Raw genomic sequence first — 16708 nt, 5'->3', positions numbered from 1 at the left:
TTTGTGTCTCTAATCAACCTTTTCTGGCACCTTCTCCCAGTCTGCCCAGGGTGGCCTGGCCTTAGCTCTGGGCATCCATATCCCAACGACCCCTGTGTCCACATCAGAAATGTCCAAACTAGAGAATTTTTGTGAGTTTATTTAAGCCAAACTGATGACAATTGCAGGGAAGCAAAATCTCAGTGGACTGAGAACATGCTCTGGAGCCTGGCAGTTTGCAGCATATTTTATACATTAGCATCAAAGGGGGAGTCCTGAGGGGGGTGCACGACACCCCGGGCGGGGCAGGTTAAGGAGGCGGGAGAGCAAAGCGGGGAACCTCTTAGGTTGGATGAAAAGCAAGAGGGAGAGACACGCCTCTTTTACGCTGAAGGGCTCAGGGCAGTTCACATGGAGGGCGCCCGGAGAGGGTGCTCCCGAAGCAGAAGAGGGTGCTCCCGAAACAGGAGAGGGTGCTCCTGAAACAGGAGAGGGTGCTCCCGAAGCAGGAGAGAGTGCTCCCGAAGCAGGAGAGGGTGCTCCCGAAACAGGAGGGGGTGCTCCCAAAGCAGGAGAGGGTGCTCCCGAAAGAGGAGAGCATGGCCCTGTGGCCCTGTGCTGTGCGGGGTGAGCCCTGAGGGCTCTGGAAAGGACTTTACCTTGACATCGCAAAGGCCTGTTCTCTGAGATGCAGGCAGACAAGAGCCAGGCTCTCTTTCGGTAAAGACTGGCCTTTGTCAGGGGAGCTGCAGGCCTGGGACAGGCCGGCTCCGGGTGGGGGACGCGTGTGCAGACCATCCCATGGGGCCTTCGGTTCTGAGTGCCCAGGGCCCGCTCTGCTGGCCTCCCGGAGCTCGTCAGCGTTAGTGTGTGGCCCTCTGTCGCCCACACCTGAGTCCCGGGCAAACCAGGACGTTTGGTAGTAGCATCCACCCATGCTCCCTGGTAAGGAGCTTACAGCTCTTTTCTTTACGTTTCCTTTCAAACCCACTGTAACTTGCTTCCGAGGAGAGTATGCGAATGCAGGGCTTCCATGGGAAGCCCGGTGCACAATTTATGCCGACACCGCTTGCCTCCCGGGGTCTGGAATCTGGGGATGTTCCAGACAGTGGGTGCCAGCGGGCCCTGCCCAGGTGCACACCCTGGGTGCCAGGTCTCTGTCGTGCCTGCGGGAGACAGCACTCCTCATGGCCTCACACCCGGCGCATCTGGTGCATCCCGGGTGTCATGCGACTCCCATAGGAGGAGACGAGGCTTCCCGCTGCCCCAGACTTCATCCCGCGCACCAGCCGCCCTCGTGTCCCCTTCACTGCCATCAGTCACAGTGTGAGTATGACTGTGTCTGACCTGGGCGTCCGTCCTGGTACCCCTGAACCGGAGGACTCGGGGACCCCTGCACAACTCGTCTGCTTACTGGCCTGTTAGTGATGCTGCAGATATGCGCACACATGTGGCCCAGGGCCTGGCACATAGTAGGTGCTTTGTCAATTTCTCAGCCTTGCTGAGAGCACGAGCAGCAGGTCTGTGGTGGAGGCCCTTCCTCCTGCCCCCTCGGCCCCCCATCCTCCCCTGTGGAAACAGTGGAGCCACCCCCAGGCGCACAGCAGTGTCTTCCCTCCGGCGTGGCTGTTGCTCGAAGAGTCTGTGGCTTCTCCCTGAAGGCCCAGCATTTAGCACCAGAACCCCAGATCCAGCCTCACTTCCCCTCTCAAATAGCAGGAAGCGGGCTCAGGAGGCGCCCGCAGCCCCCTGGAAGCACATCACATGTCCATGCAGTTTGGAACGACTTGCACACGTGTGAACACTGCGACTCGAGTTGGGCGCTTGAGCCGCCTGCAGCCTCTGCTCCCATGGGCGCCTGGCAGTCAGTGTACCCTCCCCGCCCGGCTCTCCGTCTGTCAGTGGCGTCCCTGTTGGACTCCTCCTGCCACTGGGGTGGCCCTGGCGGGCGACAGGCGTGTGAATGGTGGGTTTCCCAGGGGGACGGACTAAGAAGGACCGTGCCCTCCATGAGGTCTCTCCTGCACGTTAGGGGCTGCAGGTCTGCACGCCTGCGTGTCCACGCAGCGGTCTGACCAAGTGTGACCCGCCATCGGTGACTAAGTCCCTGTAAGCACCACCCCGCACGCACTCCGGTGGGAGGACCCTGGCGCAGTAGAGGCGGGCTGCAAACTTCAGTTTCTACTTTTATTTTAGTGACTTTGTTGTCTGTGTTTTTTCCTATAATCCACTAATATTCATCGTAAATTAACTCCATTTATTTATTTATTTATTTATTTATTTATTTATTTATTATTTATTTATTTATTTTTGCCTCTTGGTTAAACATTGGGGAAGTAAAAAATAAAGGAGACGGTCTTCTCATTTGTCGGTGGGCGTGGTTTCAGATGTGGAGAACTGTGGCCATGAGTGACAGTACAGAGTAGTTCAGTTGTCATTGGCGCTGGGTGTGCGTGGGGGTCACCTAATGGGGCCGCTGAGGAGCCACCAGAGGTCTCTGTGGGGACAGTGGTGGTCACAGGAGCCGGTGATGGACGCGGACGAGCCTGGCCTTGGTCTGCTCCTTCCTCTGCTCAGCTGCATGTGAGGTGTGAGCCCATTGTGCAGATGAGAAAACGGAGGCAGAGAGCTGGACTGACTTGCCCAAGGCCACGCAGCTGGGGGCTGAATTTGACCCTGGGCCGAGCCTGGATTCTTAGTCGTTTTATTCTCCTGTCTCTCATAAAACTCAATTCCGTTCTCTACCTTTTGTTCTGGAAGGCAGTGACGTTCTTAGTGCCTAATTCAGGGACCCAATTGGACGCCCCCAGTTTGGCTCCCCGGGAGCCGCCTGCCTTGGAAATGAGGAGGCTGGCGGCAGAAAGCGGCCTGTCCTGCCATTGGGATGCCACGGCCCACCCATCTTCCCCTTCGCTTTGTGGGCCCTGTGATTCCGCAGGGCCATCTGGTCTCCAGAATGGCCTCCCCACCCTCAGCCAGCCCCCTGAGCAAAGCATTCACAGCAGGCCCGGGGCAGTGTCTGGCCGAGCGAAGGGCCAGGAGTCCTGGGGGGTCAGAGTTCTGCTGGCCACACTGTGGGTGAGCGGACCAGCCGGGTCTGCCCCCAGCAAGCCGCTCGGTACTCACGGGGTGACGCCACTGTGATGTGACCTCTTTGCATCGGCTGCACAAGTTCATGGGGCTGGGACAGCTGAGTCCTGCTGCGGGGAATCCTGACATTAACACGGAAACCTCCCTCAAACTTATAGAGCACGCGAATCAGTTGGTAATCGTCTGAATTTCACCAGTTACTGTGTGCAGGAATTTTCCCTTGATTGCAGGTGAGCTGCGGGGTCCCTTTGAATTAGGAGGTGCTGAGTACAGTTACAACATATCCAGGTTCCGTCCACTGCTCTGTGTTCCCACTGCCCCGCCCGGGGCCAGGCTGCCTCCCTCCATCTCCCTCTTGAATACAGCACCCCATGTGTCCCCTTGTCTCCCAGCCCCGCCTTGCCACCCTCCACTGTATTCTACTCCCCATGGACACAGAACCTTCCGAGAGAGAAGGTAAATCCACTCTCTCTCCTGGCTGGAAATGCTCCTTTTCCATTCCTCCTAGGATAGCGCCACCCTCCGTCCCATGGTTCATGAGGCCCTTTGAGTTCAGGGCCTGCACCCCACCCTTACTGCATGCTGCTCTCCCTGTCTTAGCTCCTCAAAGTGCCCAGTGCTTGCTCACCCCAGGGCCTTTGCATGTGCTGTTGTCTGAGTACCAGGGCTCCTCCCCCTGTGGAATGACTGGCACATACTCTGTGCTCAATGTACTAGTATACTTGTTGAACAATGAGCCAATTAATCAACGAAGGAGTGAGTCCATCAATCAGACCCAAAGCAGGGCTTGAAGTTCTCCAGGATGTTTCTCTGGGATCAAGCCTGGTGGATCCGTGTGGTCTTCAGGCCCGTGCCTTTCCTGACGAAGGCCAGCTTCTCAGCTTTGCTGAGAGTTAAGGTTCTGGCAGGAGCCGAAACCACCCCGCGTGGATCTCTGTACCTTCACTCCCTCCCGACAGCCCTCTGGGGCCCACTTCCCTAAAATCCTAGGGCTGCGTTTCATACCACAGCCTGAGTGAACATGGGTCCCCCATGTAGTCCTTGAAGAGAGCCAGGAGGGCCAGGGGTTCCGAACGCTGCAATGTGAGATGCCAGAAGTGATTTCTGTTGCACCCCACGTCCCTGGACTAGTAACAGACACGAATATTAACTGGAATCCCTGGCACTGCTATCACATACAGAACAGAGACTGACAAAGGTGCCAGAATCTAACTGCCAAAATCATGCTGCCCCAATACAGAACCCCAGTAGATGTACCAGCTGCAAAGTGCACGGCGGCTTAAGGAATCGTGGGCCCCAAAAGAGACCGCAGCCTCTGTGAAAGTCTGGACGCAGCCGTCGTTATTTATCGTTCTCAACAAGTGGACACTGGAGTTATCGCTGCAGCCCCAGGACTTATGACTTATTTTGAAAGTACTGTCTGTAAACCGAGCCTGATGGGTTTTCTGTGATTTATGGAACAGTCGCGACGCTGCAAACATGCAGGGCCCGCTGCGTCTGTGACGGGGCCTGGTGGCATTAACCCCCTCCGGGAGTCCGTAAGTCTGGCTCTGCCGTCTCCCGTGGGAAAAGAGACATCCCTTTAAAATATAAATCCAATAAACATATCAAAATGCCCACATTGCATTGGAGAAAGGGCTTGGGTTGCACAGGCCATTTTGAAACATGAATTATCCTCTTTGAAAGCGGGCTCCGGCATGAGCAGCGCTGTCCCCACGGATTGCGCGTTGGCCCTTTCATTCAGTCGGAGCATTCGGAGCGTGGGAGGCTGCGGGACCTCCTTGTCCTGCGGAGCAGAGGCATTGCCTGTGGGAGGCGATGGCCCCGTCCTGGGCCCAGCCCTTTCCTCTCTCCTGGAGGCAACACGCCCTCGGTCCAGGACAGAGCTGCCCAGACCCTGCCGCCACTTTCATGCTAACCTGAGCCTGTGGGGGGCGGAGGGAACGCGGTGGTGTCTGTGACTGCTGGGCGACCATTATGTCATGCTGCAGCGTACCCACTCGCCCAGGAAGTAGGGAGTTCCAGTGATGTTCGAATACACAGATTCATGTCATTCAGAAAAGCTGCTTGTACCATTTCCTAGTGTGGCTATCCTGTGGGCCAGCCGTTGGGGTTAGGTTGTTTTTACTGTATCTGCCTTATTCACACCCCCTGTGTGCTGGGGTCTTTCGCAGGTAAGGTCCTCGGTAAGCTGCAAACATGCAGTCATCCTTCAATGCCACCACTGCCGTCTCCTGCTCCTCCCCCTCATCATCATCAAGTCAGTGACTTTTAGGGGGATCCAAACAGGCACGAGGCTGCCAGATCTGCCACTTAGGATGTGTTTGGTGCAGTAGCATCCTGAGCTGCGGAGCAGAGGGCCTGGCAGACCTGGGCGAACCTGGGGGGACCTGGGCGGACCTGGGCAGACCTGGGCAGACCTGGGGGGACCTGGGCGGACCTGGGGGGACCTGGGCGGACCTGGGCGGACCTGGGGGGACCTGGGCGGACCTGGGCGGACCTGGGGGGACCTGGGCGGACCTGGGCGGACCTGGGGGGACCTGGGCGGACCTGGGCGGACCTGGGGGGACCTGGGCGAACCTGGGGGGACCTGGGCGGACCTGGGGGGACCTGGGCAGACCTGGGCGGACCTGGGCGGACCTGGGCGGACCTGGGCGGACCTGGGCGGACCTGGGGGGACCTGGGCGAACCTGGGGGGACCTGGGCAGACCTGGGGGGACCTGGGCGGACCTGGGCGGACCTGGGGGGACCTGGGCGGACCTTGTCCCTGCTGCTGGGGCAAGTAAGGACTTTGCCTCTGACTTGCAGAACGTGAATCTAATAGTACCTACCACGTGTGGTTAATTTTTAGCATTAGTCGTATTAATAATTACAAAGTTCTTAGAACAGTGTTTGACTCATGATGAGAGCTACATGTCAAGTAAATGAATACCCAACCAACTCAGACTTAAGCTGTAGGATGTTTGCTCCTGTTACAGGAAATCTGCGAGGGCTCGTTCAGGTGTCCGTCCTCAGTTGCTGGCATTCCATCCTTACGAGTGTCACTGCAGCCACATGGTGCGGGCTACAGCTTCAGACCCCACGGGACATTCAAAGGCAGAAGCACGCAGCCTGGTGGCCGCGGTGGGCGCAGTTTCTCCCGTGACCAGCAGAGGGCGCGGCTCCCCCCTTATCACCTACTCAGTGGGCGTGGCTTTGTCTTCACTCCTGTCTCTCTGACCTGGCATGGGTTTTGCCCTCTTATCCAACTCACTTGGTTTCCCTAGCAGCGTGGACAGCGACGCTGGCCCGAGCAGTTATTTTTTTATTTATTTTTTTGAGTTTGCTGGTTTAATTCTGTTTCTGTTGACGCATGAGGAGAAGCCACATGGCCTGTGGTCTAGGGGGCGGGAGGCAGCCAGCCTCCTCGGTGCCTCTGAGCCATTGGAGGTGACTTGGGCCCTGAGGACCCAGCCCTCACTGCTGCAGCAGGGATGCCAGGGACAAGACACCGCGTGTGCGTTCACTCATTCAGTTAGCAAGTCCTTGTTTTCTGGGACAAACACCCCTGGCATCCGACACCCAGTGCCAGGGTCCTGGGCGAGAAGGAAGTCTCTAGCACAACAAGAGCCAGCATCGCTATAACCCTCCAGGTCCTGTCATTGCAGCTCACGTCCACGGTCGCCTGGTGCAGGGCCCACCGTGTGCCTCGGGTGCCCCTTAGTGTGTCTGGTTGGAGGGCGGTGGGCCTTCCGGAGCTGGAGCTGAAGCCCCGCAGGAGGGTCTGTGAGAGCCACCACCATGCGGCTCAGCACTTGACCCTGGATGGCCGTCATGGAATGGCCAGGCAGGGGCGACCACGCTCTTTCCAAGATGAGGAATCGGAGGCCCAGAGAGGGGCCACCAGCCTGCAGCTGGTACCGGCGGGTCTGTGGGACCAGAGCCCGTGCCCTTTCCAGGAGACTTTATTTTCTGTTTTAATCTAAAACTTTTTATTAGAGAACATTTCAAAACCCAAGAAAAATATGATGACCAGCCCCGTACCAAGCTGTAACAATCACAGTACTTCATTACAGTATATATTTTAAGAAGTAAGCTTTGTGGTCGCTTGTCCTGTGCCTCCTCGCTATCCATAGTCCTGGGCAACCCCGAGTCCTGGCCTTCTGCGCCTTTCAGCCCCGCCCCGAGGTGGGGGCTGGGAATGGGGGCTGCGCTAGACCACCTGAGTGACAGCCGTGATTTTAGGCGGAGCCCAGACAAGGCAACACAGAGCACTGGCTCCCGCAGAAAAGCCCCCTGGAAACACGAAGGAGAACGCTCTGCGTGGTGCCTGGATGGCAGGACTCCCCTCCCACCCCGCTCACCGTCCTTTCTAACAATGCGGAGCCCAGAGGGGATCCCCCAGTCTGCACCGCAGTCCTGGTCCTTCCCGTCGACAACAGGGGGCTGCATTTCTGTTGCTGGTGGTGGTTTCTTTTAAAACACTTTTAAGTGCAAAGAGTTAGTTTAAAGAAAATTCTCAAGTCAGGGGCAGTGCAAGTGGGAGGAGGGAAGGCCAAGAAGCTGCGGGTGAGTGAGTGGCAGAGGGCAGGAGGCCATGGTGCCCCTTCCTTCTCTCCTCCTCCTGCAGGTGCCCTGGGCTGCCCTCCCCACCCTCCCGGGGGCCTGCCTCCTCACCTGCTGCTGGCTGGGCAGCCAACAGCCTCCTCATATTGCTGGGGGGCTGGTAACGTGAGGTGGGGGTTCTGAGACTTGCCTGGGGGCCAGGTCTCAGCATGGCTGTGGAGCTCTGGGCCAGGGGCTGCCCAAGGACCCGTGGGGACAGACCCCGGGCGGACAGTATCCCTGCCCCGTCACATCCTGGCTGGGACCTGGGCAGGTGTCCTCAGCTCTCAGGTGGGGCCCTGTGAGGGGGGCTCACGTGGGGCTGAAGCGCTCGGCCCACGCCGACCATCAGCCTCTAATGTGGGTAAAGAATGGAGGATAGGCCCTGCTAGTTTCTCTGTCTCACTGTACTCATTGTCAACTGTCATGAAATGTTTTGAAGGCATCTCTTGGTGTTGCACCCTTCCCGGCTCCTCTCCTCCTGGAGCCCCCTGGGGTCTCTGCATTTGTTCACTGGGGATCCCCATGCCTGGGTGGTGCCCAGCGGCAGGAGGCTCGGTGCACATTTTGGCTGTCTGACTTGACTGACTGACTGACTGAGCGCTTTCTCTGGGCACCTGCTGCAGAGCTCAACCCTCTGGACCGCCCATGTTACTCCCCACAGCCTGTGCTTCTCAGGCCCTTGGTTGGGTTCCCTCTGACACTCCAGGCTGCTCCCTCCAGCCATGCCCCTCCTCTCGGATGCTGGCCACATAGGAAGGAGCCACCCGGGAAGGAGCCATTCCTGTCCCCTGGGCATTTGAGGGGCTGAAACAGGACCTTTGCACACACCTCAGCACACAGCTCAGCACACAGCTGGACCGGGCCTCGTCCCCACACCACCCTCTGGAATGCCAGCCTTGCCCGTCAGCACCTGGGAGGGCGCCTCTGTAAGTGGCAGCCCGGGGTGTCACCCCCTTGCCTGGCCCTCCCCTTCCTCAAGGGCGCTGGGGAAGCCTCCCTGGAAGCACCGGTGCCCGCCCCCCCCCCCCCACCCCCCCAGCCAGGGCCCAGGGCCTGGAGGATGACAGCTTCAGGCAGCCATGAGTCAGTCAAGTTCAAAATGGGCCGTGGGGAGGGCCTGGGGTGGGCGGGGATGAGGCCGGGTGGGGCGCTCCCCCCTGGTGGAGCCTGGGCCCCGGGAACCAATGGCCTTCAAATCCCAGGACACCAGCTGCCGGAGCTGCTGGGGAGATTGGCCCTGCCTCCAGGGGAGGCGCCCTCAGGGTCTCCTCCCTCCGGTGGGGGGTGGGGGAGGGAGGGGGCCCTGGGCGCTCTCTGGGTTCTAGAGCCGCTGGGGTGTGAGGGGCGGTCCCTAACTCAGGGTCCAGCCCCGCCTCCCCAGGGCAGCGGCTTGCAGTCCAGGTATTTGAGACCCCTCCCCACACCTCGCTCCTTCTCACTCCCCTCTCTTGTGACGTCATGCTCCTCTCGCGCGGCATGATGGGAGAATCCTAATGTTTTCCAACAGATGCTCCAAGAACAGCTTTCAGATTAAAGCAATTGCAATAGCAAAGATTCTTCATTTTTCCTTTCTTACTGGGGGGTGGGGTGGGGTGGGGTGGGGGGAGGGAGCGCCCTTAGAAATTCTGGACATCACCCCGGCCCCAAGCACGCACGAAACACTGACAAGAAAAAGTTTTTATTTCCTGGTTCAACTTTTTTTTTTTCCTGGAATACAGACTGAAGAATGGGAATAAACACGAATAAATAACAGCGCGAGGCCGCGCGCAGGGATGCGCTTGGCTGCGGCCGCGAGGCTATTGTCTCGTGGCCCCGGCGCGGTCCTCCGGCTCCTTCCCTCTCCGGGGCCTTTTTCCTTTTGCTTTTTACAAAGACGCCCCCTCCGGCCCCCTCGGCAGTGACCTTGGCCGCCTCGGATGCTCTGACTCCACGCGGCTCCCTCCAACTTGCCCTGCGCCCGGGCCATGGCTGCGTCCGAGGACGCGAGCAGCTGCCTCGGGTCGCGGGGCCGCTCGCAGAGTGACCCCAGCGTCCTCGCTGACACCGCGGCCGCCGCCGACGCCGGCGAGAACCCAGGTAACGCGCGGGCGGGGCCGGGTGGATGGGGAGGCCTGGGCAGCGGCGCGGAGCGCACGTCCCCGGCACTGCTCCGCGCCCCGCCTGCATTTGGGGAGCCCCTGCGGGACCGGGGGCCCAGGCTCCGCAATTCGCATCCCCCTGTCACGCGGCTGGGGCGCCGCCGAGCCCTTTGTCCAAGGAGCGGTTTCGCAGGGAGAGCCCGGTGCTCCGTCGGCCTCCTGCAGGCTGGTGGGGGCGTGGGCCCTCCGCGGGGCTGCCCTTCCCGGGGGCTGGCCTGGGGAACCCGCAGACCGGTGCGGACTCCGCCGCCTGCACGGGCGCTGCCCCTCCCCCGCCCCCGCCCCGGTGGCCGGCGGCCCCGCCCTGGCAGGCCGGCTCCTGGGCCGCGCGGAGGGGCTTCCTCGGGACGCCCGGCTATGGAGCGGCCGGCGCACCTGGGCGCTGCCCACCTCCGGCAGGTGTGCGCCCAGAGCGGCCAGCAGGCGATGAAGGGGCGCGAGCGCCAGCACAGAGCCCGGTTCAGCAAATTACATGGACTTCGTCCACTCCCCACCCGGGCAGCCTCGATTGTGTAGGTGATAAATCCGGCCACAAAGGCGGCTGTGTGTCTTGATTGATTACTTTCCAGAGAGGAAGAAAGGCCTAATAAAGCAGGAGGGGGGTGGGCTCTGCGCGCCTGGTCGCCATGGAGACGCAGGAAGCAAAGTGATCATTAAAACCTTTCTCCACCAGAAGGCAATTTTCACTTCACAGGCAGAAGTCTGAGCTTCTGAAGCGCAGGCTCAAAAAAGAACCAGACTGGTGCTCTGGAACCAAACAGGACCCAGCTCCCCTCAGACCAGTGCCATCCATCCGAGATGCTGTTTTGACAATAGTTGTCCTCGCCTTCCCTTGAGGGGGCTTCTCTCTAAATGCGCTGACCCCAGATGGGGACTCCATCGCCATACAGGGTGGGCATCCAAGTCAAGCCCATCCCTGGGGCTGGGCGGGCCTGGCTCTGGGGGGCAGTCCCTCCACTGGAACAGAGGGGCTTTCCTGTCTGACCGCAAAGAAAGACCCATTAAAGGCAGCTCTGTGGGCACCAGGGCCCGATTTGAAATTTTAAACAATAAACCCATTCAAGGCTTGTGCCATTTCTTTGTTAGGACTATTGACACTGTATCGTTCAGTCAAACTAAGGTGCCGGCCAGAGGAAATCCCTGGCTTTTCTCTATCTGGGAGGCCAGTTCATTCCCTTGGTGGGAGTTTCAAGCAGAGGCTGCCACAGCAGACCTTGAAGGCTTAATTGAGGCTTTGATGAGGAATCGGGGATTAAGCCCTCGGCGCTCCAGTTGGGTTGGTGTTTCTCTTTGGCCGAAGCAGAGCCACGATCGTTCCATAATTATGGAAGTTGGGTGGCTCATCACGAGAGAATCCTTCCCGGCTCCTTTGTCTCCCTGGCAGCCAGAGGAAGCAAACTTGAAAAGGAAAAGATGGAGGGTTTAGCTTTTTGACTGTCTGAGGGGATGCCTCTGTGGGTGGGAATGGAGGGCTCACGGTAGAGCCAGGCAGGTCACTGGTGCCTGTCCAACAGGAGAGAGGCCGAAGGGGCTTGGGTGCGCTTGGTCAGATGATGCTGGGGTAGAGAGAAACCCCTGAGTCCATCTCTGGGTAGTGGCCAACCTGGGACCCAGAGAGCAGAGTCTGAGGTGTCAGTCAGTGGTCTGTGTGACTCCGGGAGTGCTGGGACCTTTCTCAACAGCAGCCAGCAACGTGGTTCTCATGGACTGTGTTAAGCAGAGGGATTCTGGCGGAAAGGGATCAGAATCTTCAGGTTGGAAGCAACCTGGATGCTTAAAGCAGGAGAGGTGGACGAGGGGAGGGAGCGTTTCCTACGACCGCCTTGCCTGGTTGGCTTGGCATGTGCTTGCATACCCCTTCGGATGGGGGACTCACTTCCTTCCCAGGCACTGCATGCTTCTCTTTGGGCATCTAGCTCAAGGTTCTTTTTCAGATGGCTCGGAAGAGTCTGCTGCCCAACGGCCCCGAGGGGACCCTCTCCTGCTGTGTGTTCCTGGGGCTTTCAGACTCTCTCAGAGAGTCTGGTGTTTGGGGCCAATTATGGCACCACCCTGAGTCATTTTGTCACCCAGCCCCTCACCCTGCTCTCCCTGTGGGATCTCTTTACCTGTCCACCTGCTGCTCTAAAGGGCTACTCCTGGAAACTGAAGCCGGTGTGCCCGCTGGGCGCTCACCTGGCACCAAGTCAAGCCGCACTTGACTTGGGAATCTGATGATTTTCTATTTTATAAACCAGCCCGCAGTGGCACTTATCTGTGCCCCAGATGCATTTTAGTGCATTGATATTTCTTAGTAAAAACTCAGAACACTGTCGGGGTGAGCTGTGGCACCCCTTTCTCTCTCCAGGGGCAATGCCTGGGACGCAAGGAACAGAGAGTCCTGCTCTGCACCTTTCGCAGGTGAGAGCTACCTGTTCTGGGAAAAGGCATTTCATGAACCTCAGGCTCCAGTGCAGGTACGCGAGACTCTTCAGCTGGAGAGTCTGCTCCCCTCTGGATGGCGGAGCTCACACCACATGCCACTTCTCCCCCTTCCTCTCTCGTTCAATAGCCACATGTGGCCCAAGGAATGTACTTTCGCAGTTTAGCTGTTAGACATTGGCATTGTGTTTAGTTTTACCCACAACAAGCAACAAGGTGGCAGCTACCCAGGTGAGCTTGCTTGCGCTGACCTGTGAGCTTCCTCCAGGGCAGGTCCCGGCTGGTGGGATGTCTGGGTCATAGGGACCCACGTGTTTTATTTCTGTGATACTGCACCCTCCTGGAAAAGGTACCATTGAGGCTCCTTCCAGAATCTCAGAGGGCGCTCTCTCCAGAGCCTCGCCAACACCTGAGATCAGTGATCCGGTTTTTCTTGCTCAAAGAGTGACACGTGCTGTCTCACTGTGGAAATGTGTGGCTCCTCGATCGCTGGTGAGCCGGAGCATACCTTATGGCCGTGTTGTTATTAGTGCACGCAATCTCTCAGTGGCCGCAGACGGAGCGGCAGGCGGAAGAGATGTCCCTGAGGGCCAACCCTTCACCCTACGTCACTGCCCCGTTAAGGACTGTTGCCTCTCTACAGGCTCCTCTCCGTAACCCTCACTAGTACTCTGCTCCCACACTACAGGTCTTCTCCCCCAGGTAGCACGTCACAAAGGTAAGCAGCGTCCCACACCCTCTGCTGCCTCAGAGGGGCTCCTGCTCTCCAGGGGCATTGCTTTCTCTCCCCGCGTGTTCCCAGCCGGGGGAAGGCGGTCTGCACCTCCACAGCGTGCGGCCTGCCCTGGCCGGGGCCCAGCACAGAGAGCTGTCTGTGACCTCCTTCTCGTCCAATCCCCTGCCATCTCCTCAGCCTCCTCCGTCTTGTCCCCTCACCGCCTGGCCCCTGGCTTTGGCCCCCTGGTCTCTCCTGCTCCCTGCCTAACCAGTGCCTGGCCCTCCACTGCCAGCTCCCTCCCCAGGTGTCTCCTTGGTTCCAGATGCCGGGACCAGAGACTGGGCCAGGGATCACCTGAGACAGGGTCCAAAACATTTCTGTGTGGCCGTCGATTTGCCTTTTTAAAGATTCTACTCAGGAGGGTCTGATGTACAAGCAGGTGGGGAACCTCGATCTTGGTCCAGGGCAGGGTCTTCACCTCGGCACCGCTGAGGGGCATCCGTGCATTTGGGGTGTCAGCAGCTTCCGTGGCATCTATCCACTACATGATGGTAGCACCCTAGCCCCTAGTTGTGACAACCAAAAACGTTATCAGACATTGCAAGTGTCCTCTGGGGCTGACTCATTCATGGTCAAACCTGAGTGTGTATCAGAACCACCTGCAAGGCTTGGCGGCCATGCCCAGTGTCCTGACCCAACTTGTCCAGGGCGAAGGGGGGTGGGCCTCTGATAATGTGCATTTCCAACAAGTCACCAGGTGATGCTGCAGGGGCTGGACAGGTGACCACATGGAGCCCACAGCTATGGTCTTGGACTTTCTGACAATTTCTGTGTCTGTGTGTCCATGTGAGTCCCGCCCGACCTACCTGGCTTGTTCTCCAGACCTCGGTGTCCTGCCTTCCCCTTCACCTCCTGCAGGTCTTGGGCCCATGTCACCTCAGAAGGCCCCCCTGTCCACCTGATTGGATTCCAGCAGCTGCCCTGCCCCAGCCAACCCTGACCCTGTCCCAGCTTCAGACTTGCCCATGGCGCTCATCCTGGCCTAGGGTCCTGGTCTTTCCCATTCTCTGTGGACTGTCCCCTCTCGGCCCAGAGTCCCACCCAGACCTCACACGCAGGAGCCTTCAGTGAGTGTATGGGGAACGCAGGGCACAAGCAGCAGACGCCAGGCTCTAGCTGACAGGTGTGGGGCTGGCCAGGTGCTGGGCCCTCCTGCCAGCTGGACGGGTCTCTGTGGACAAGCAGCTGAGTGACAGCCAGCGGGGACTGGGAGCGAGTGCAGACAAGCCAGCCCCCTTCCTGCAGGGACAGTCCACCCCTGAGCTGGGGACACCCGCTCAGAGCCCACTGTCCTCCCAGCCACAGGCAGACACGGACGCATGGCCAGCCCAGGGCGACTCCTGGTCCCACGCTGGTCCCTTCCTTGCCACATGCTCCTCCTGCGGACGGAGTCGTGTTCCCAGTGGCTGTGTGTCCTCCGCTCATCTCAGCCATGACCTTCTGCCCCAGACGCCTCTGCCCGGTCACAGGCCTCTCCTCTGCCCATCGCCCACGGCACGACGTTTTCCAGACTTAAACCTGGTCGTGTCTCTCCTTGGCATCAGCCCTGGAGCAGCACCCGGCCTGGTGGGCGATGGGGGCAGACCCGAGCCCCCTGCCTGGGATCTCCCAGTCTATTCCTCGAACCTTCCCTGTCCCAGGGTCCTGGGTTCTGGGGACCTGCCCTGGCGCCTTGCGGAGTGTCTGTGTGGCTTAGTTGTCAGTATACTATGCTCTACTTACCTGGTCAGCTTCTTCGGGGCTATTAAAAATAGACGCTGGGCACTCTAAAAAATATGGAGTTTAAAAAACTTAGAGTGTTTTCTGATTGCGAAAGTTCTGCACATTCGTTACAGAAAATGACTGGTTGCTTTTGAAATTTCTGTTCTCTCCCCCGTCCCCTAACTGGCAGCAAGGAGGGACCGCGTGGCTGTTTAGACCAAGAAGATCCCATCTTAGCAGAATTCCTCTTCTTGTCTCCCTTTGAACTGATGTCACTTCTTATTTGACAAACTAGCTCATTATTTGTCTCTCCCTCAAGAGAGAGTCTTGTCCAGTACAGTAGCCGCTAGCTACCTGTGGCAATTTAAGTCTGTTAAAAAAATTAAAATTAAAACATTTTCCTACCAGACCACATTTCAAGTGCTGAGTGGCCACATGCGGTGGGCAGCTGTCGTATTGGAGAGCGTAGATCTAGAATATTCTGTCCTCTTAGAGGCACAGCCACACTGGCCTGGACTGGGCCCCGAGCACCAAGTGGGCCAGACTGGGGGTGTGGGGACGAGGGCTTCAGCTCCACTGTGGCACCCGGCCACCCTCACTCAGAATCTCGGGCTCTCAGGAGAGACGCCGCACAGAGAACTCTGATCGCTGTCCGTCTATAGCTCCGTCTTCTGAAGTCGGGAGGCAGTGGAACCCGGGACGGGGGAGGCACAGTGGGCGGCCCGCGGTCCATCACCATCCGCCCCAGCTGGCTCCGTCAGGGCCCAGCCAGCCAGCCTCTCGGCGCCGTTTCCTCCACCTGGGAGATGCAGGTTCGTGCTCTGCCCACTGGCCTGGGGCTCGTCAGGACTTGGGGACCCCGCCCCTCTGTGTCTCAGGGCAGCACCAGCCACAGGGTCCCTGCCCAGGAGCCGGCGATGAGAGCAGAGGGAAGGACTGAGTTCTGGCTCTGATTCTGGTCCATACGGAGGGCAGCAGCGGCCGCTGGGTGGACGCTGCCTCTATCAGTCTCTTCCTGCCCAGCCTTCGCGCTGACCCCTGTGTGCTCCCATCACTGCCATTTCCCAGGCCGCCTCTGCCCCCACCTCCTCCCTGATGCTGCCCCACCCCACCTGCCTCAGGGCCCCCACCTTCTCTGAGTTATTGGCCCTGGTCCTGTAATTATGGGCTAGCTCACCGCTGGACTTAGGATTTGAATGTGTCCTTTTACTGTTTCACTCTTCACGCGTTGCTTGGTGAGCGCTTTTCGGGAAGGGCACCTTCTTGAAGGACACGGTGAGGTTTTTAACACGAGCCTGTGGAGCAGCCCCGGCGGCTGCGGCTGCGGCCGCGGCCGTGGGTGTGGGTGTGTGGAGGGTGGGTGCTCTGCGCCCACCGGCAACTCCACTGGGGTGGGTGGTAAATGTCACGGCAATGGGCATACAGGAAAAACTGAGGTATAACCAAGACGTGCGGGAGCATTTGAGATCATTGCTGTTGGATTTGAGAGCTGGGATCTACTCCAGAGCTAGGACACTGTTTAACGTGGGGTCCCCAGTGCGGGGCCCCAGGGGCTGGCAGTCTCGCAGACGGGCGTGCCGGGTTGCGGGCTGTTTGCGTCGAGCAGGTCTTCGCTGTTCGGGAATGCATGCTCAGGGCGGCCAGATCATCCTATTTTCAGAGATATGCTGGAAATCCATACTTTTGTGTGAAATGGGATTTTTAAATATTGGCAAGTTTGTCAGTTAGGAATTGATCTGGCTTCATGGGGTGGAGAACCTATAGCACTGGCTGGAATAAGATAGGGGTTGTTTTTTTATCAGAAGTGCAGAAGCCCACCGGCCTTGGTTTCAGGGTCAGGGCGCGGCCACGCCCCTGCCAGCTCCCGGTACATGGCATGGTTCTGCAGCTCCAGCAGATTTATTTATTGAAAGTCAGGCAAGGTGGCGGCAGACAATCAGCAAGGTTGTCGAAGGTCCTGCCTTTAATGGTCTGGGGCTGGTGTCTCTTTGTTAAAGTCAGTCCCATCCAAGTG

At 58.6% G+C, this 16708-nt stretch overlaps 1 protein-coding gene across 3 annotated transcripts in view; it reads left to right on the top strand.

Annotated features, from left to right (window-relative positions):
• PHACTR3 (phosphatase and actin regulator 3) overlaps positions 1–16708 on the top strand; it is a 142849-nt gene that overhangs the window by 5091 nt on the left and 121050 nt on the right. Inside the window, exon 1 of one of the 3 annotated variants that reach the window (XM_081097945.1) lies at positions 9177–9732. The exons of 1 other annotated variant lie outside the window; for it this stretch is intronic. In XM_081097945.1, the coding sequence (XP_080954071.1) occupies positions 9621–9732 (112 nt within the window). In that variant the 5' untranslated portion in view covers positions 9177–9620. Of the gene's footprint in view, positions 1–9176; positions 9733–16708 lie in introns of those variants that run through there. One more of the 3 variants, XM_081097948.1, reaches the window with a different exon arrangement.

The sequence above is a fragment of the Myotis nattereri genome, assembly GCF_964212035.1.
Source record: "Myotis nattereri genome assembly, chromosome: 8".
Taxonomy (NCBI): domain Eukaryota; kingdom Metazoa; phylum Chordata; class Mammalia; order Chiroptera; family Vespertilionidae; genus Myotis; species Myotis nattereri.
This window is presented reverse-complemented; position numbering and strand designations above follow the sequence as displayed.